At 36.7% G+C, this 21,550-nt stretch overlaps 2 protein-coding genes across 7 annotated transcripts; one reads left to right on the top strand and one right to left on the bottom strand.

The window, feature by feature from the left end:
• Positions 1-1,530: 1,530 nt before the first annotated feature.
• On the bottom strand, positions 1,531-21,513 carry C11H12orf60 (chromosome 11 C12orf60 homolog). Of its 4 annotated transcripts, none has more exons than XM_050749496.1 (2): positions 21,308-21,513; positions 1,531-2,467 (listed from the first exon to the last, which is right to left on the bottom strand). In XM_050749496.1, exon 2 carries the CDS (start codon positions 2,441-2,443, stop codon positions 1,709-1,711), a length of 735 nt encoding a protein of 244 aa, XP_050605453.1. In that variant the 5' UTR covers positions 2,444-2,467; positions 21,308-21,513; the 3' UTR covers positions 1,531-1,708. The 4 variants fall into 4 exon arrangements, with proteins under 4 accessions (XP_050605453.1, XP_050605450.1, XP_050605451.1 ...); XM_050749493.1 differs by having other exon boundaries at positions 21,216-21,312; XM_050749494.1 differs by lacking the exon at positions 21,308-21,513 and adding an exon at positions 21,109-21,198.
• Positions 9,373-20,241, top strand: SMCO3 (single-pass membrane protein with coiled-coil domains 3). Of its 3 annotated transcripts, none has more exons than XM_050749489.1 (3): positions 9,373-11,605; positions 15,122-15,252; positions 18,372-20,241. In XM_050749489.1, the coding sequence occupies exons 2-3, from the start codon at positions 15,197-15,199 to the stop codon at positions 19,063-19,065; spliced, it is 750 nt and encodes a 249-aa protein (XP_050605446.1). In that variant the 5' UTR covers positions 9,373-11,605; positions 15,122-15,196; the 3' UTR covers positions 19,066-20,241. The 3 variants fall into 3 exon arrangements, with proteins under 3 accessions (XP_050605446.1, XP_050605447.1, XP_050605448.1); XM_050749490.1 differs by having other exon boundaries at positions 15,096-15,252; XM_050749491.1 differs by lacking the exon at positions 15,122-15,252 and having other exon boundaries at positions 11,560-11,605.
• Positions 21,514-21,550: the final 37 nt, after the last annotated feature.

Below are 21,550 nucleotides of genomic sequence, written 5' to 3'. Positions count from 1 at the left end.
GAGTAATAGGTTTGAGAAAAAATACAGCCTTTCCTCAGTATTTCCATAAGCCAAGAGGCAGTAGCAGACATGATGTCATTAGAGTGGTCAGACTGGTGGTACCCAGTAGTGGGAAAATGTGAAACACTGTAAGTGATCACCAGCCTAACAACAGCCACCAGCACTTGAAGACCATTCATCTTTATTGAAGTGGGCACTTCCCATCTCTAACACCCTGGTTGTCATTCCCACTGGCATCTGGCAAGGACTTCCTGTGAACTGCCACCAGCCATTCTTCCAGTCACTTCACAGAAAGACTGCACCAAGACTTTTCTTGGTCTTTGTCTCATTCACTTCCATATGAATCCCCCTAGCTGTTGCATGCAACATTCTGAAACATAATTCTAAGACTAAAAGGAGATTGAAACCCTAGACACATATAGGTCTAGAAAAAGTAGCAAAATGAGAGTCCTGTCTCCCTTCTCCTCTCTCTCACCCTCTGTGTGTGTGTGTGTGTGTATATGTATGTGTGTGGGTGTGTGTGTGGGGGGGTGTGTGTGTATATTTCTTCTGAGGTGATGGCAGCAAATGAATCAATTTAACATCCTCTTCAAAATAATAGAGTTCTTAATAGAAACCTATTACAAATAAGCAAGATTTCAGCTTTGCTGTGGAGAGAAAATGAGAGTTAATGTATTGAAACTCATCCTTTTTTCCAGGACCTCCAAGCTCTGGTAATGGTCAAAATCCACTTGACCCTCCCTACCAAACATTCTGAAATTCTTACCATTTGTCTGAGGATGGAGAAGGGATTCCTTATTTTAAATGACAGTAGTAATTACAATGATGACTTTGGCTTGGAGTTATCATTGCTTTTCCTATTCTCAACAGAGTTTCTATCAGGTATCATGTGAAATAGTTAACTTCAAGGCCAATCTTAGGAGTACACACTCATTTACAATGCATGAGAACCAAAGACTTATGGTAGACAAAGATATTGTCCTATCTCATCTCTTTAAATACAAACACATCTCAGATATTCTACTTCTGCAAGTGTTTTCTCTGTGAAAATCTTTTCTTTGTGAAAGGCTAGAGTACCTCCATTTTTCCACCTCTAATCTCCTAATCATAAGACCTCGGAAGGAGACAAATGAGAATGAACTATCTGCTCTAGTCTTACTCACATAAGCAAGAAAAGTCTACTATTGCTCATTCACTGTCCTTATTTACTTATGAATGAATCGTATCTAAAATATTTAGTGATGGCTTCTGATCGTCAAGGTACTGAAGTATATAGAAATTGGTATATGAGTGACAAAAATTGAGTTTATTTTGTTTCCCAGGCCTAGGTTGTCTATCTAATGACAACATTTACAGTTTACCTGGACTTCTCACTGGAAATGGAATAGTTGAGTGGGAACTACTTTAGGGTTGTTTTAATTATGCTTTAAGATGAAACATAATATTTAGAAACATCCTCAAATGTAATACCACCTTGTTTTTCTCAACAATATATTCTTCTTAGTGACTGACATTTCAAACAGGCTTTCATAATTATTTATTTTCATTTTAATAAAGCAAAACTACAGGTAAATGTTTTGCCAGATGACTTTCGTGTACTTATGTTCTAACATACCATGTTTGGCACCAAAAGATCTTAGAAACCACTATGAAAAACCATAAGACTTGAATTAGTTTCCTGACAGAAATGAACAGTTCTGTTGTATCCCTACTTGTCACTGGCTTTCTTAAACACAGAAATATTCATTTCCATAGTCTTTATGGCTTTTTGGAGAATCTCTAAGATTGGTCCCATAGCCTTGACAATTTGTTCCAACAAATCTGCTGCTGACTCTATGGGATTTTTGGAATCCTCAGTTTTTAGTGCATCCTGCAGTTTTTTCAAGGTGTCTATCATAGTGGTTTTGGAAGAATCTGGACTCCTGCTTCTCTCAGATGTGGTGACATCTGATTGCTCTTTGGTGTCTTCTGTATAGAAGTCACTTAATTGAAGATTCATGATGGGGAATTTCATCAAGTGTGAAAGAGAAGATTCCAAACTCCCAAGGATGTTACTGCTGTTTAGCGCAGAGATGATGACTGGTGTATGGGCACTTTTGAACACTTCTTTAGCTGACTGATGCAACTCCTCTACATTGGTACCCTTCTGAAACACAGAGTACATGGCCATTGCAACCTTGGAACCTAAAGACTCCTTTTGAATTTTGTCATGTTTTGCATCCACTACAGATTGCATCTCCTTAAAAATTTTGAGCATTTGCTCAAAAAAATCCTTAATGTTACTATTGTTTTTCACAGCCATCAAAAGGATTTGAGTATTCATACTGCGGTTAAACAACTCAGTCAGTGTGTTTGTGACAGAAGCAAAATCTTGTACATGAAAGAAGAACATTTTGGCAGCTTGAATCAGTCTCTCTTTATCCTTTTCTGACTCTGAAGACATTTCTTCAACAAAGAAGTTTCAGCACTGCAAAGCAAAGCAGTAATCCCAATGAAAACTAAAAGTCGATTTGGCAACCATAAAAAACTGAAAGTATAGTCTAAATATGAGGATAACTCCTGCCAAGTGCAGGAAAGCTATACAAACATTAAAACAAAAATGATACTTTGCTTCAATTAAAAAAATCACAAAAATAATTAAAACAGAGTAGAACAGGGTTTTATCACTGAATTTATACCACATATCAAATACTGTATGCTGGATCCCAAATATATGGATAGATTCACATACTGAATTACACTACACTCAAGGATATTACCCTTGATAACTATTTAGTGTAGTGAAAAATATTGGATAAATCTTTACAAATTACATAGAGGGTCTCTGGTTCCAGTTAAGGTAGACTAAGCACACTCCATCCAATCTTTCCTACTGATTACAACTAAAAATCTGAACTGAATATATAAAATCCCTATCAGATAATGCTGAAAGCTAGATGACAAAAGACCAAGGAAGTAGGGAGTACGGCATTGAAAGGACAACAAAGCAATGAAGCTCTCTGACTTTTTGTTTGAGGGTGGGTGTTTTGTTGTCGTTGTTGTTGTTTGTCTTTTCCTCCTTCCTATATATCCCACCTTGGGCTCTAGGACTGCCTGGAATTAGAACTGTGAACATGCCCAAACAGGGAGAGCTCCAAAAAAAACCTACTCTGCCTAGCAAATCAGGAGCAGGGGCCTCTGCCAGGTAGATCCCTTTTGATCTAGTTGCCGGCAGCAAAATGGTAGCCCCCCACCCCCACCGACCTAGCCCTCTGTCTGCCCTCAACTAGTCATGAGCAGGAGGCAGCCCCAAACACTTCTGACTTCAAGTGCTAGGAAGTAACAGCAGTGCCACCCACCCCCATCCCCTACTCCTCACCCCACCCCCATACACATCTTACAAGCACAGCAGAGGTCAGTCAGTCCTTTGCCCCCGCCCCTGCCAACTGGCAGTGAAAAGGCTGTCCTTATGGGGTGGACCCCTTTTCACTCTTCCCACTCTACCCTGGGCAGAAGCAACTGTCATGCAGGGATGGTGGTAGTGATCTTACAGGCTCCTTTCTCTCACTGCTTTGCCCCAAGATAAGAACCAGTTGCAATGGGAAGAGCTGAAACTGTTTTCCAGCCAGAACACCAGGAAAGGGGACCCCTGGGAATCAAATAGTGGGTGGCAGACCACAGAAAGAAGCAAAAATTATAACCAAAAAATAGCACTGCTGGGATTTTCAATGCACGTAGACGCAATGTATATGACAATTACATCATAAAGGAGAGAGGGTAAGGAGACTTATGTAGCTGAAAGACTTCTTGATTTCACTTGAAGTGATAAAATATTAATTCTAAGCAGATTGTGTGAAGTGTGGAAGTATATTATAATCTCTAGAGTAGCCACTGAAAACAGAGCAGGAAACAATGGGGCCATGGAAGCAGAGATGGGGGTGATGTGGCCCCACATGCAGGGCTGATGATGGCCACCAGAGCTGGAAGAGGCAAGGAATGGATTCTCCCTCAGAGCCCCCAGAGGGGCAAGGGCCTGCTTGACTTCAGCCTTCCAGCCTTGAGAACTCTGAGAGGGTACATTTCTGTTGTTTAAAATCACTAAGTTTGTGGTAATTTGTGATAGCAGCCCTAGGATACTAATACAGATTTTGGTCAATAGGCAAATTAAAATGAAACTTCACAATTATTTAAGTAACTACTTATATTACTCAAAAGATGGCTTGAAAAGGAAAACAGAGAAATTTTAAAAACAGAACAGAAAAACAGAAAACTAATAATAAATGTTACACTTAATCTAAGCATATCAATAGTTACATTAAATATGCATTTCTAGAACCAATAACTAAGTTTCACAAGGTTGAAAAATACAAGATCAAATGTACAAAATCAATTGTATTTCCATATATTAGCAATAAAATAAAAATCAGAAATTAAAATTAAAACAATGACTTTTACAATATCATTAAAAATATGAAATATTTATAGATAAATCTGACAAGAGAGATGAAATATCTCTACACTTAGAACTGTAAAACATTGCTGAGAAAAATTAAGGAAGACCTAAATAAATAGAAAGATATATATTGTTAATGGACCAAAACAGTCAATATTGCTAAGATGTCAGTATTCCTCAAATTAATTTATAAAAACAACACAATTCCAATAAAAAATTCCAGCAGCTTTTCTGATATATATAAAAGACAATAAATGTTCTCTTAATAGAATTAAAATAGAAGTCAACAAAGAAGATACACGAAAAACTACAAAATATTATAAATTAACACACCCTTAAATAATCAAAAAAGTCACAAAAATATAGAAAATATTTTGAACTGAATGAAAATGAAAATATATCAAAATCTGTGGGATGAAACTAAAGCAGTGCTTAGAGAGAAATCTGTAGATTAAGTGTTTATATTAGAAATGAAGATATAAAATGAATAATTTTAACTTCTATCTTAAGTTAGAAAAGAAGGAGGAAACATTCAAAGTAAGCAAAAGGAAATAAAGAGTAGAAATCAGTGAAATTCAAAACAGAAAAAATAGACAAAATCCAATAAAACTAAAAGGTGTTTCTTTGAAAAGAAAAACCAATAAAATTGTTAAACTTCAAGACAGATTGACCAAAAAAAAGGAGAGAGAACACAAATTACCAACATAAAGAATGAGATGTCACTACTGACCCTACAGACATAAAAAGGATAATGAGAGAACACTATTAACAACTCTGTGTGCACAAATTCAACAATCTAAATGAAATAGACCCATTCCTTCAAAGACACAAGCTATGAAAACTCACCCAAGTAGAAACAGAAAACTTGAATAAACCTATTTTTCTTAAAGAAATTGTATCTGTAGTTAAACACCTTCTAGAAGAGAAAATTCAAGACACAGATGGTTTCAGTGGTGAATTCAAACAATCATTTAAAAAAGAATAACAATTCTACACAATATCCTCCAGAAAACAGAAAGGGAGACTAATTCATTTTGTTTTTTTTTTTTTTTGAGATGGAGTCTTGCTCTGTCCCCCAGGCTGGAGTGCAGTGGCCTGATCTCGGCTCACCGCAAGCTCCGCCTCCCAGGTTTATGCCATTCTCCTGCCTCAGCCTCCCGAGTAGCTGGGACTATAGGCGCCCGCCACCATGCCTGGCTAATTTATTTTTGTATTTTTAGTAGAGACAGGGTTTCACTGTGTTAGCCAGGATGGTCTCAGTCTCCTGACCTCGTGATCCAGCCACCTCAGCCTCCCAAAGTCCACAAGAGAATATTTCTCAACTCATTTTATAAGGCTACCATTGTAGAAAAATAAGAAAACTCTAGACCAATATTCCTTAAGAACATACACATAAAAATCCTCAACAAAATATCATCAAATCCAATCCAAAAATGTATAAAAAGAATAATACATCGCACCCAATTTAAGGTGTATCCCAAAAATGTAAAGTTGGTTCAACATTAAAAAATCAAACTAAACAAGAAAAACCACATGATCACATCAGTAGATGCAGAAAAGGCATTTTTAAATATTCAATATCCATTCATAATTAAAATTCTTAGCAAACTAGGAATATAAGAAAACTTCCTTAATCATAGAGGGCTCTTACAAAGAACCACAGCTAACATAATAAGAGACTAATTGTTACCCCTCAGGACCAGGAATTAGTCAGGTATGTCCACTTTCACCAGTTCTATTTAATATCATACTGGAAATCTTAGAAAGTGACGTAGGACAAGAAAAAGAAAATATTCAAATTGAGAAGGAAGAAATAAAACTACCTCTGTTTGTAGACATGATATCTACATATAAAATCCCAAGGAATCTACACAAAAGTTCTTAGAGCTATTAGTAATTTTAGCAGATGCAAGGTCAGCATTCAAATATCCACTGTTTTCTATTCACTAGGAATGAACAATAGGGAACCAATCATTTTTATAAGTATCATTTATAATACTCTCTCAATAAAATCTTAAATATAAACCTAAGAATATATGTGCATAATCTGTGCACTAAGATTTTAAAAAAATTCTGAAGTAAAAAAAAAAAAATCAAAGAAAATGTAAGTAAATGGAGAGACAAACTCTGTCCATGAATTGAAAGACCCTATAAAGCAAAGATGTCAACTCAAACTCTGTCCATGGATTGGAAGACTTATGTAGTTAAGATGTCAATTTTTCCCAAATTGCTCCACAGAATTAATGCAATCACAATAAAAATGCCATCAAGATTCTTTATAGATATAGAACAGTGAATTCTAGAATATATATGTAAATGTAAAGGAACAAGAATAGACAAAGATTTTTCTAAAGGAACAGCTAGAAGACTCATACAATCTAATATTAAGATATACTACAGTAATTGAGACAGTATGGTATTGGTGATGTGATATGTAGATGAACCTAACAGAATAGAAAGTCTAGAAAAAGACCCACAAATGTGGTCAATTGATTTTTTTTTTTTTTTTTTTTTTTTTTTTTTGAGATGGAGTCTTCCTCTGTCACCAGGCTGGAGTGCAGTGGCACGATCTCAGCTCACTGCAACCTCCACCCCCGCCCCTCCGGATTCAAGCAATTCCCCTGCCTCAGCCTCCCAAGTAGCTGGGACTACAGGTGCGCACCACCACACCTGGCTAATTTTTTTGTATTTTAGTAGAGACGGGGTTTCACCATGTTGGCCAGAATGGTCTCGATCTCCTGACCTCGTGATCTGCCCACTTTGGCCTCCCAAAGTTCTGGGATTACAGGCATGAGCCACCATGCCTGGCCGGTCAGTTGATTTTTAACAAAGATGCAAAGGCAATTTAATATAGAACGTTTAGGTGTTTTCACCGTAGAAGAAAACACAGGCAGTACCATTTAGGATATAGGTATGGGCAGAGACTTCACGACAAAAATGCCAAAAACAATTGAAACAAAAGCCAAAATTGACAAATGGGATCTAATTAAACTAAAGAGCTTCTGCACAGCAACAGAAATTATCATCAGAGTGAACAGGCAACTTACAGAATGGGAGAAATTTTTTGCAATCTACCTACATGATAAAGGTTTAATATCCATAATTTACAGGGAACTTAAATTTACAACCCCATCAAAAAGTGAGCAAAGGATATGAACAGACACTTCTCAAAAGAAGACCTCTACACGACCAACAAATGTATGAAAAAAGAAAAAAGCTCAACATCACTGATCATCAGAGAAATACCAGTGAGATACCATCTCATGCCAGTCAGAATGGAGATTATTAAAAAGTCAACAATAGATGCTGGCAAGGGTGTGGAGAAATAGGAATGCTTTTACCCTGTTAGCGGGAATGTAAATTAGTTCAACCACTGTGGAAGACAGTATGGCAATTCCTCAAGGATACAGAACCAGAAATACTATTTGACCCATCAATCCCATTATTGTGTATATACCCAAAGGATTATAAATCACACTACTATAAAGACACATGCACATGTATGTTTATTGCAGCACTATTTATAATAGCAAAGACTTGGAACCAACCCAAATGCCCATCAATGATAGACTGGATAAAGAAAATGTGGCACATATACACCATGGAATACTATGCAGCCATAAAAAGGAATGAGATCATGTCCTTTGCAGGGACATGGATGAAGCTAGAAGCCATCATCCTCAGCAAACTACCACAGGAACAGAAAACCAAACACTGCGTGTTGTCACTCATAAGTGCGAGTTGAGCAATGAGAACACATGAACACAGACAGGGAAACAACACACACCAGGGCCAGTTGGGGAGTAGGGGGTGAGGGGAGGGAACTTAAAGGATGGGTCAATAGGTACAACAAACCACCATGGCACGTGTATACCTACGTAACAAACCTGCATGTTCTGCACATGTATCCTTTTTTTTTTTTTAGAAGAAATAAAGAAAAACATACACAAAAAAGAAATAACAACAAAAAAAGAAAGTTTAGCGTTTTTCAACGAATGGTGCTGGAAAAGCCTGATACCCATATGCAAAGACATAAAGCTTGATTTTATGTCATACCATATACATACATAAATTAATGCAAAATGGGACATGAATATAAAAACATAAAACCATAAAACAGAAGAAAATCTTGTAATTTTTGGTTAGCTGATTAGTCCTTTGATATGTATGATACCAAAAGTATATCCATTAAAGAAAAAATGAAAAATTGGCCGGGTATGGTGGCTCATATATTGTTAGATTTATATTTAAGTATTTATATTTAAGTATTTTATTTTAGTGTAATCCCAACACTTTGGGAGACCAAGGCAGGCAGATCACTTAAGGCCAGGAGTTGGAAACCAGCCTGCCCAACTTGGCAAAACCCCGTCTCTACTAAAAAGTACAAAAATCAGCTGGGTGTGGCACACATCTGTAATCCCAGCTACTTGGGAGGCTGAGACACGAGAATTGCTTGAACCTGGGAGGCAGGGGATGCAGTGAGCCAAGATGGCACCACTGCACTCCAGCCTGGGCAACAGAGTGAGACTCTGTCTCAAAAAAAAGATAAAAGAAAAGAAAAGAAAAAGAAAATGTAAAGACCTGATCAGCAATTTCAAATGTCGCAAGTATGATAAACATTGTAAATTATTATGTTTACTCATTACAATGTCATTGGCAATGCTAGAAAAGCAATTTTGCAAGAGGCAGGAATATGTGCAGAAGCTAGATTATAAATACTGGAAAATTGATGGAGAAAATGAAGTAGAGGCAATGCATGTACACTACCCAATTGGGAAGTCTAACTGTGAAAAGAGAGATAAAGGAGGCTATTGGGTCAAAAAGGTGATTATTTTTAGGTTTGCTTGATTTTTTTTTAAGAGCAACATTCATAAGTGCTGGCGAATTGTTGAAACAATCATAACTGAATCAGGCAGGTTATTCAGGATCATGGAATATATGCTTTTTGAGCAGAGTTTTTTAGGAAAAGAAGGGGATGAGCTTTAGAATAAAGGGGAAAATAAAGCATTCTAAATAAAAGAAACTATCAAGTGAGAGCTACATGCAGATAAGTTTGGAGATATTATTGCTTTCACTCTCATTTCCCACCACTGTCAATCCAGCAGTGAAACTTGTCAAATCAGCCTTCCTGATTCCCTAAAACCACCCTGACTCCAAGATCTACACTAAGAAAATTTGCCTCCTTCCTACAGTTCAGTTCTGACTACTGATTTGATGGCAATACTGGCTTTAGTAGTCAAGAAAGATTTAAGAAGTTCAAGTTTTCAACCTGAGAAACTGATTGCAGAAAAAAGAAGTTCAAGTTGATGAGGGGGCTCCGTATGAAGTCAATATTGCTTCTAGTTTTTCTCTAATAATTCTTTTGCGCTGTTACTGTTTATCCCTAATTTTGGCAACTCCACTTAGGCTACTATGTGGTAGGAGAGAAAGGAGTGGATGAGTAGGCAATAAATGTTAAGAAGGGTAGAAATAGGAGAGAAACAAACACCTTAGGAACAAGTGGGTTAAATGGTACTCTTCAACAATAGCCTCTTCAGAAACAAAACGCAACTGTTTTAAGACAGGGTAAGAGACAGACATATTTTTTCTAGATACTGTAGGTAATGGGATTGGTGACTCATGCTTTATTGTCCATACTTACTAATCAAGTTTACATAATGTACCCTTCCTGAAATCCAAACCTCCAAATATTGCCCCATAATAAAAAGAAATTTTTTAATGGTTCACTATTACCTACAGAATGAAATACAATTTCCTAGCATGACATTTAAGGCTATCTACAAACTGTTTTCAATTTTCCATGACTTACGTTCCCTTAACTGCTCCCACTTACACCTTGTATCACCAGCATGGCGGATTTTGTTCCCTGAAAATGTTCTACAATTTTGCTCTCAGTGTTTCCTCCATCTGTATTATCTCCTCTATACCGCCATCCTCCCCAAACATCTGTTAAAATCCTACTTAACATCCATACCTAGTTCAGATACACTGGCCACACGTCCGTACATGGTGGGGCCCTGGATACATCAAGGCAAGATGATCCACTGGGACAAAAGTAGAAAAGTGACCCCACTTAGCCCTTCTTTAGGATCACTGGGCAGCATCTTTATATTTTAAGGTCTCCTGTCTGCCTGTCTGGCATTTGTATCCTGTACCCACCCATTCTCCTCTCCCCTCCACCAGGAGATACTGTTGTTAATATATGAATAGCTACCATTTCGTAAGATTTTGCCACATATCAGCCACTATGGCAATTACTTTATAAACATTATCCCATTTAAACCTTCTGAAAATCCATAAATTATTAACTAATACTCATATTACACCAATGGGAAAACTTAGAGAGGCTAAGTGACTTTCTTAGGGTTACATGACCAGTAAGTGGTACTTGGAGTACACAAAACCAGGACTGTCTGAGGGTAAAGCCTGCTGTCTTTCATTAAGTTACACTGGGGCTGAGTGATTTCCCTGTGACTCAGGTGTCTTTGCTGTGGAGGAATTAACAGGTCTGAAGACAGAAGCCGGAAGAAGCAGCAGGGAAAACTCTGATCTGAGCTTTCGGAGAAAAGACTCGAGTTGGACTTCAAGGTTTTTATACTGTCAAGACAATTCACCAACATAGGAAGAGAAAGAGTGATAAAGAGGAGAACTCCTAGCTGGAAAGAAAAGAAAAAAAAAATAGGATGCAAGTAACTGCATTTATGTCTCTTGAGAATTTAAATAATCAGCAACAGTGAGAGGTACAAATGCAACAGAAGCTAACAGAAACTTAATATCTGGAACAGTTGACAAGATAAAACCCCAAAATCTGAGAGCTGCAATCAAAGAGCCATCTTCTCTACTGAATTGAATTAGCTCAGTTATATAGCACTTCTCAAAAATAAAAAGTCCATTAAAGAACAGAAATTTAAAAATAAGTTTTACACACTATTAGTCTTTCAATTTATATAACTAAGTTTTTTTTTTTTATCAATAGGAGATAAAAGAATCCTGAGGTCCAAGCCACGTAGAAATAGCCTATAAACCAGACAGGCAGAGGGACCCAGCAGAGGCCAGCAAAGTCTGTAAGTCATCACATTCCACCAGAAATATCCAGAGGAAACCAGATGAAAAAGCACATTAACAATACTCCTCAACAACTGCTGGGACCACGGAACTCAGAAACACAGCAAGGTAAGCAACGTGGATATTTCTATTGATATAATACTCTGTTTCTCAATAGGAATTTGAAACAGCCCGTCAGTCTTGAATCCTAACCATAAATAAAATAAAGTAAAAAAAAGCAGCTTCGTTATAAGAGGATCCCATGACATGTTCCTTGTGATTTGGAAGGAACCTTCCCTGGTGCCTTCTCTGAAGACAGCAGAGAAGGAAGAAAATTAACAATTTCTAGGACTGACTAAGTCAGAGTGGAAGAGAAGCAGTAAAGACATCAATTTTAAGAAGGATTAAGGATAAAATGATACCTGTGTGAACGTGTGAAGTTTATATGGATAGTACCATTTCCTTCTATGCCACAAAAGAATGAATGTGGAATCCAATACTGGTAAATGTATAGTACTTATACTCTTTCATAAATTATGTTCTATCTAAATATCTCTGAGCATTTTCTGTGTGTCTCCAAACAGGCCGTTATCATCTTGAGGGCAAGGAACACTGTCTTTTTCAAATGCCTCAAGGGATACAGTAGAGGTTTCACCAGTGAACACTTGATAAATGCGGATGAATTACTTTAATATTCTTCTTTCTGCTCAGAAACATTTTTTAAAAGAATTTATATCAGAAAGTATATCATCACATCATGAGCAATTTTTGTTTTAATTAAAGGCCACAGTTTTTATTTGAATTAAAGGAGACTCAGAACTAGTTAGAAGCTGTTATTTTCTCCTGAAAAGCTCCTAATTTTACCTATACCCTATTTCCACACTCCCAAATAAGGGAACTGTGCATGATGGCAAAACTCCATTTGGACAGTGAAGAAAAGTGACAGCAAGAAGAAACGTAAAACCTCAGAGAGCACTAATGACTAAACATCAGAGGTTTAGACGGGGTCATATTTTCCTTTCTTTCTTTTTTAATTGTTATTATAAGAAAAGTTCAAACATACACAGAGGTGGAGACAATAATATAATAAACTCCCATGTACCCATAACTCAGCTTTAAAAATTATCAAAACAAGGCCAATCTTTTTTCCTCTGTAACCCTACCCCACTATTCTTTCCAGATGATTTGCGAGCAAATCTCAGAGACCATTTCATTTCATCGTAAACATTTTGTTTGTATTTCCAAACAGGCAAGAACTTCTCTTTTTGAAATTTAACCTTACACTTTGCAAATCAACAATATTTAAGCAGGACTATCTTTGACTTGGAAAGATACCAGCACTATGCTTAGTGTCTGGATGACGGGATCATTCACACCCTAAACCTCCGCAACACACAGTATAGTCAGGCAACAAATTTGCATATGAACCTCCTGAATCTAAAATAAAAATTGTAAAAAATTTACAGCAGGATACCCAGTATCCTACTATAAAACTTTATTTGCGGTAGCACAGAAAAAGCTTTTGGAATGCAGTTTACGATACAGATCAAAAGTAATAAAAATTTAATTTCCATTACTTATGCCACTAATTATGTAATTCTTCTAGGTATTTATGCTGAGGAAATAATCCAGATAATGGAGTAAAAAAAATCTGTGGGTATCATGATGTTCATTAGAATATTATTTGTGATAGTGAAACAATTTTGGATTTATTAAACTACAGTAAAGATAGGGAATAGTATATGCAACCAATAAAATATTTTAAAAACTATAAATAGGGTAAAGTGTTAAGTAAATTAATATGATGAATTTTACTTATACTATTATGATAAATTTGTAAAGATACTTATGCATATAAACAAATTTTGAAAAGGAATAACAAAAATCAAAAATAAAATGGTAGGTTTATGGGTGTTTTTTCTCCTCTATTTAAAAAAGTTTATATATTACTGGTAATAAGTATATATTAAAAAATTATTTGTTTTACCAAACCATTCACTTTTAATTTCTCCATAATATACCATCTATCAAAGCACAAATCATATATTGCATTATCCATGAAGCTTTCTCTAATCATCTTGATATTAATTTCTAAGTTCACTAGCACTTGACAGTCAACGCACTACTGTTATTCACGAAGTATCCTAAAAAGTTTTATTTGAACATATGACGATCAATACATTTTCATTTTGTAAGGTGGTTCCTTTTCTGAAAAACTAAAACAACTGTATGGTGTCATTAAATAAACCTTAACTTTTAGATACAATTATCAGTATATTTCTACCATATCTTATATGCTCTTTAATCTTAAATGTTGACTTCTCAATTCAAAAAAAGTGACAAGGTTAGGTGCAGTAAGCATCCATCTCAAGCTAACCTCTGTCTCTATTTTCATTTCATAAGGTGTGCTGATCAATGGCATCAGCACTTTCAGATGTTTTTGTCATTTTTTAATAAAATAACAAGTCAAAAGTTTCCAGACTTTGTTTTAGCAACAGAACTCTGTCATCAAATAAAATTTTACCCACCCAGATCCCAAATGTGAAGAGCAAGAGAAAGCACAGCTGCTCCAGTCCAGCAAAGGCCCAGGTGAAAAACGGGAGTCCCAGAGACCAAGAGCTCCACCTGCTGGCTGGCAGTTCCCCAGCAGTTGCTCCAGGGCACTACAGAGCCCATTTCATTGATAACTACAGTAAAATATTCAAATAATAGCATAAACTCTGTACAAAAGTGGATGGTAATTCCCCAAGTGGAATTTTTCACTGACAGGAAGCACCATCATGTGATAATTCAAATTATGTAAAAGTTCAAACTTATCATAGAATGGGTGTAACCAGAGCTGGATTAAATATACTACTTGCTGCTGGTGCCACAATCTCTGAAAGTGACAGGTCGTCACTGAAAATGGAATAAGATGGAGAAAATATATGGCACAGAACTCCTCTCGGGCCCAATATTATGGGTTGTTTGTAAAATATCACTTGAAGCTTGCATGAGTAACAACTCTGACCTTTAAGAAGGGTGACTCCAAGTAATTGCAAGGCTTTTGTTTTGCTGAGTGGAGTTATCGCTTTGGGAGTCAGAACTAAATTGTTAAGAGCAATAATGAAAATACTGCACCCTGCCAACTATGGTTCTCCATGTGGTGCCCAACCTCTCCTCAACTGTCAAGCACATATTTAAGAATATCTACTTGAAAGCTTACAAATTGTTAACCTTACTAGATGACTAAATGTCTCCATATGGCCACAGTGCCAATATATTATATATTAAAGTATGGGTTGTTTAAAACAGATTTGCACAAGTCAAATACCAACTATACCGTTAATTTTGTACAACATATTACTTTCAACTTGACATTATAGTTACAAATCTGTCTTAACTTCCTAACTAGATTAGAAATTCCAAAAAAGCAAGGACCATGTCTTTTTCACCTTTGTATGGTTTGCAGAGTGGTGCTAGCGTATGACCTTACACGTGCTAAGTACTAACATACTAGACGAATTGTTAATGAATTAACAATTGCCTTCTTCACGAAGCTCTTCAAACTTCACCTATCCAAAACACAATTCAATGGTTTCACCTTCAATCCCCACCTCTCCTCTTCCTAATTGCCCAGTGCTCCTTATCTCATTTGGGGTGTAGAAATAACCTGGAGCTGTATTCAGAGCTGGAGCTCAGACATACCTGAGCAGGTGTGGTGGCAGGCCTGCTGAAGATATGTTAGCAGAAGAAAACCCTCCCCGCTTCCTACCCTTAGGAAAAAAGCTAGGAAGGTAAGTCTGACTCAGAATAAAAGTCCTTTTTCATTATAAGGGAAACATAATTCTTAGCACATCATAACGTTTCTTAGCCAAACTCGTTATTGGAACAAAGTCATGAACTGATATCTAGATCCTATGAAGAAGAGTGTAAGAGCGCAAGTGCAAGAGCATGACTACTTAAAAGGAGGAAACACATTAGTAGTTGAAAACATACAGTGTCTTACACTTTGATTTCTAGTAAGACTGAACTTTTCCCACCATTTTATTAGACACTATTTTTTTGTACTCTGTTCAGGGTTGTTTGCTCATTTATATATTAGATTGTCACTGCTTTTTAAAAATAATAACAGTACTTTTTTTGCATTTTCCCCAGCTTGTTTTCAGTTCTTTTTACATTGGCCATCTTTATTAGTCAAATTTTTGCATGTGATTTTTTTTTCATTGGTTTTAGGCTTATAAAGTCCTTCTCCATACAGATATTTGAAAATTATCCATTTTCTTCTAGCTATTATTTAATTTTCTACATTATGACACTACCAACGTTGTTATTAATTTTTAACTCCAAAGTCTAGCCCATGACTCAGAACCATTTATGGAGTAATAATTTTGATTATTATTGATTTGAGAGTCTACAATTTATTATTATTAAATGGATAGAAGAGTCTGCTTTGGGGACTAATTTGTTCCATTAATTCACTGACTCTTGTTCCTGTACCATACTGTTTACTCTTTTGTTTTTATGGTGTTTTAATACTGGGGGGAGAAGAGTTCTATTTTTTTTTCCTGAAAAAAATAAGGCTCACCTGTTCAGTCTTTCAGAAACATTCTACGATTAATTTGTGAAGTTGTGCTAAAAAAATGAGTTAACTGAAAAGGAGCCGACCACTTGGAAGCATTCTGCCTCCCATCCAGGAGGAAGGTTCATTTCTCCATTTGTTTATCTTGAGGTAGATAAAACCACCCACCTTTTCTGGAAACTATGCCTTCATATAATGGCATATGATAGCTGCTAGATATATTTTCAACTTTTTCAGGATAAGGAAACTCCTCTCGCCTAACTGTCTGAAGAGGAATATAGCTAATTTTCTTCTGTCAGTCAGAAACTAGAGTTTTCACTTCATAATGAGATCTGAAAACCGGGAGTCAAAAAAGACAAACATTTAATGGAAAATTACTAGAAGAAAAAATAAAATTCAAAGTCCAAATCTGTGCTTATCAAATTACAGTTTGCAACCCATTGTGTGTTTAAAGAATATTTACTGGATCCTCAACAAGCAATTTATTTAAAGGGAATTGGATTAGAGATTTTCTAAGTATTGTTTTGTGGAAATGTGTGTCTGTTACACATGTGCCTGCCTGTATATATGTGCATGTGTGCTGGATTTGAATCAAGGATAAAAATGAATTTCTGACCATGGTAGTTTATTTTGCCAGGAGGTTCCAGTGCATTTTTCTAAATCTAACAACATACATGGTTATTTATGTTTCTAAACAATTTCAGAAAAATTTTCCCTTTTCCGTTTCCAAATTATATCCATATGATTTGGAGGATAGGTTATTTTCAGGTTTACTTTCTTGAAAGAAAAACATCTTCATTCCTTCATTCCATGCTTCTGAGGTTCCCCTTAAGCAGAATAAGAACTGTGGTGCTAGAAGACATAGGGTCCAAGTTAATTACGATGTTGTTTACTTAAAAAGAGACTGTGCCAGATTCCACATGGATATGCATAGAGAACTCCATTTTTTCTCTCTTTTCTCTCGAGTTTAATTTTTTTAAAAAGTGCCAGCCACATAGAAAGGCTACTCAAAGTATGCATATTGAGTAGCATCGTGCTCTTACTGGCTCAAATTTAGATTTTTCACCCAAATAAACACAGAAGAACATGACTGTTTTCTCTAAATGGTACCATGGGCCAAAAGAACAAATGCTGAAGTCTCCTGTCAAGTTATTTTATTCATTCTATGATGTACTCTCACTACTTTTTTTTTTTTTTTTTTTTTGAGACAGTCTCGCTGTGTTGCCCAGGCTGGAGTGCAGTGGCACCATCTTGGCTCCCTGCAACCTCCACCTCCGGTTCAAGTGATTCTCCTGCCTCAGTCTCCAGAGTAGCTGGGATTACAGGCGTGCACCACCACGCCTGACTAATTTTTGTATTTATAGTTCCTACCTTCTCCTCACATGAAATTTTAATCCAAAAAGTCTTGAGTATATACTCTTATCACAAGAAAAAAATTATTTAAAGATTCTAGCATGATATATATGTTGCCTTTGGATATCCCTTAGGTTTAGAAAACAAATAACTTGCCTATAGAGAAATATAAAGTAATTTGAATATTTTAAGTGAAAATAACCAAGTATTGAAACACAAAAAACAGCCCTGTAAATTCAGAGAAATCAGTCGGTAGGTGTGGTCAATGTGATGACTAGGGGTTGGAGAAACTAAGGAGCACTAGTAATCAAGAGCTAAGCATTTCAAATTGGGGTCTGTTTCAAATAAAAGTTATTAAATATTACCTAGAAATAATCATGCTTATTAATAAACAGATGCCTGATAAACATGAATATTTCCCACCACCACAAAATCTAATACCTTAATTTATCCTTCAAAGGGTTGTATTATGTTGCCTACATTTTCCATACACTGACTCCAAATTTCGTAACAATAACTGTTTTAAAGAACCTGCTGAGGCTGGGCACAGTGACTCATGCCTGTAATCCTAGCACTTCGGGAGGCCGAGGGGGTGGACTGCCTGAGCTCAGGAGTTGGAGACCAGCCTGGGCAACACAGTGAAACCCCGTCTCTACTAAAACACAAAAAACTAGCTGGGTATGGTGGTGTGTGCCTGTAATCCCAGCTACTCAGGAGGCTGAGGCAGGAGAATTGCTAGAACCTGGGAGGCAGAGGTTGCAGTGAGCTAAAATCACGCCACTGCACTCCAGCCTGGGTAACAGAGTGAGACTCTCTCTAAAAAAAAAAAAAAAAAAAAAACTTGAGTGTTCTGAGGAATTCTCCTTACACAGCATCTTGCTTCTTTGCTATGCATGAAGAAAAAGATTTCCTAGTCCCTTCTACGCAGTTAGCAGACGTTTTTTAAGACTTTCAGTAAAAATTTACCATTTTATTTTTCAGCGATCATATTGGAAATATGGCCCAAAGTGACTTCCTCTACCCAGAGAACCCAAAGAGGCGGCAAGAAGTAAATCGTCTTCACCAACAGCTCCTTGATTGCTTATCTGACAGCTTCGATGTCACCAATAAGCTGACTGAGGTTCTAAATACGCACTTGGGGTGCAGGCTGGCCTTCATTGAGATGAAAAGAGATGGGACCATCAAAGAAAACTGTGATATCATCATCCAAGCCATTATGAAAATCCAAAAGGAATTGCAAAAGGTTGATGAAGCACTAAAAGACAAGCTAGAGCCAACCCTCTATAGAAAGCTTCAGGATATTAAGGAAAGGGAAACAGAGAAAATTGCAATAGTGCAAAAGGTTATTTCGGTCATCCTGGGAGAAGCTACATCTGCAGCCAGTGCAGTCGCTGTTAAACTTGTGGGCTCAAATATCACAACTGGCATAATTAACAAGCTGGTCACTGTGTTAGCTCAAATTGGTGCTTCTCTCCTTGGTAGTATTGGAGTTGCTGTTCTTGGCCTTGGCATAGATATGATTGTCCGTGCCATCCTGGGAGCAGTGGAAAAAACACAGCTTCAAGCAGCCATCAAAAGTTATGAGAAGCATCTGGTGGAATTCAAGTCAGCCTCAGAAAAATATAATCATGCCATTACTGAGGTCACCAATCTAGTGAAACACCAAATGAAATGAACAGCCATCTTATTTGCCACTGAAGTTTTTCTGCTTCCTTTTCAGTAACAGTGTTTGCTTCCTTGATTAGGTTCATTTTCTATAAGCTTCCAATATGGACTTAAATAGGATAAACAATTTGGAGAGGGAAATTGGGGATGCCAAGACTAGATGACTAGATGAGTTTAGAGCCAATGCCTGGATGAGTTGGTGCTAGACGCTATGAGGTAAAAAAAAATTATCCCACTGGATGTTTTCACACCCTGCTCTACCAGATCAACATTGGGGTAAATGCTGTCATAGAGTAGCAAGTATAGAGGTTACTTTTTCCTTTTCTAATTTCATTAAAATTCTTAAATTTTACGTTGACTGCAGAGACTTTCATTTCTACCACCAGCTTCAAACATCATTTAGTTATAAGGGGACATACTTAGTAACTTCTGCCTAGACACAAACCCTAGGCCTTCAAATGAGACAGAAATACTATCATATTTTTGACCATCAGAGTAAATCTGTTTTTCGTAAACTAGAAGAGACTGAAAAATGATTTGTAACAATTTGCTTCAATTAGGACAGGAAACAGATCTATAAAAGTCTACTAATTACACAATGTAAACTGGATGGATTTGAAAATGGTAAAAATCAAAACTAAAAACATCAAGGTCCTGTTTCTGTAACTGCAATCAACCCTGACCAATTGTGATGATTAAATATCGCTCAAGTGAATGTTCAAACACTGAAACATTTAAAAGACAAGCAAGCAAAACACAGCTACACAGGAATAAAATGCATTTAGGATGCAGAATAGAAGGTCACTACTCTCAAAGCATTTGTCATTTAAAGGAAAGTCATACTTTATTATGTTTTCAGAAAAATTAATATAATTTCATTTTCAACACTAGCAAAAAGGAGGCAGCTGCCTTTGATACACGACGCATTAGGTGGGCCATTTCACTAATTACCTGATTTTAGAAAACGCCAAAGGCTATAGAGGCCTATTAATGGTTCAGCTGAATCTCTGCAGATGTGTTTGTTTTCTAAATCCTTTGCCAGTAAGTAATTCCCATGAGGACTCTTTTAGTCTATACTGACAAAATTATTAATATGCTGTTGATGCCAGACTGCGTTTGTTATAGCTGATTCTCCCATCCAAGTACAAGAAATGTATTGAAATAAAAACTGCTCAGCCTATCTTAATAATATTAGCTACAGGAAAAATTTTAGCTACATGAAAGACTTTAATATTTCCAACAAACAGTTTGTTTTCTCTTTCTCTTCTCGCATTGTTTTTCAAAACGAGTTGCAAAACCATGACCACTAATATGGTGTTAAGAAGAAAAAAAAACAAGTTGCAAAATATTACAACTTAGTTCATCTTCAAAATTCAAGATTATTTTCTTTTTTATGTGTTACCTGGTTTATCAGCTTTAACCTACCAGATCTTGTCATTGCTTTCCGACACTGAAATTCAATCTAAAATCACATCAAGAATTTCCTAACACAAAGGTAAGTTTAGGTATAGGACCGATCATATTACCTTCAAGGGCAGTTTAAAGATTCTGCCAAAAATTAATATGTATCTCCAACAATATTTTGAAATATTTATAACTGGTGGTAAGAATAGACTTCCTACAAGGGATAGTCTGGTTAAGATTAGAAATAACCAAGCGTACCCTCTAAGATAGTTTTTTAAATGTTTAAACTTACCTTTAAGGGAAATAAGTGGGGGCTGACTCAGGGAAAGAGGGGATAGTAGGTAAGGAAAGGGCAAAGGCTAGAGTTAAGTGAATAATCCTGTACGTAGAGTGACATCATAGAGGACTTTTGGCTGGTGAATAGACCAGTAGGGAATACGGCCAATATATATCAACCTTGCCACTCATAAACTTAAAACCGACTGCATATGTATCCCCGTATTTCTTCTTCAGAACACTACTAATAAATAGTAAATAATAAATCACCGCCCGTATAAGCAATTTGCGACTCTAATACGGGTGCTGATTTATTTGTTCAGGTGGTCTACAAATGTTCTGTTCTGCGCGTCTATTAAATTTCCACACGTACCAGACGCCCACATGGGATAACCTGATGCTTACAAAGCGGATTAAACTCAGTAGCAAATGTTATCTGGGTATTCGTTTACAAACGGAGACACCCCTAAAGGATCGCACCTGCTTGCGTCATAAGAAACATAAAAATCCAAAAACTAACGTAATTCCAAGAGACACAAAACGCGGAACGCTTCTGCATCTGCAGAAAGTACCGTTCTCGGACAGGTCAACGCATTACGCCCCCAGCAACTAGGTCAGAACGCCTCCAACTTGAGAGACAGGACCGTCAGCCAATCAGATAGCAGCTATCTTCTTTCAATTCCTATTGTACTAGATGAGCGCAATGAGGCGGGCTCTTAGCCGACAACCAACCAATGGAGTATTGTATGGGACCGGAAGAGACTCTGGTCCTGGAATTCTTGAGTATTCTCTATGGTTTTAGGGCCGAGCTGCGC

Source organism: Macaca thibetana, chromosome 11, assembly GCF_024542745.1.
Source record: "Macaca thibetana thibetana isolate TM-01 chromosome 11, ASM2454274v1, whole genome shotgun sequence".
Lineage (NCBI taxonomy): Eukaryota > Metazoa > Chordata > Mammalia > Primates > Cercopithecidae > Macaca > Macaca thibetana.
This window is presented reverse-complemented; position numbering and strand designations above follow the sequence as displayed.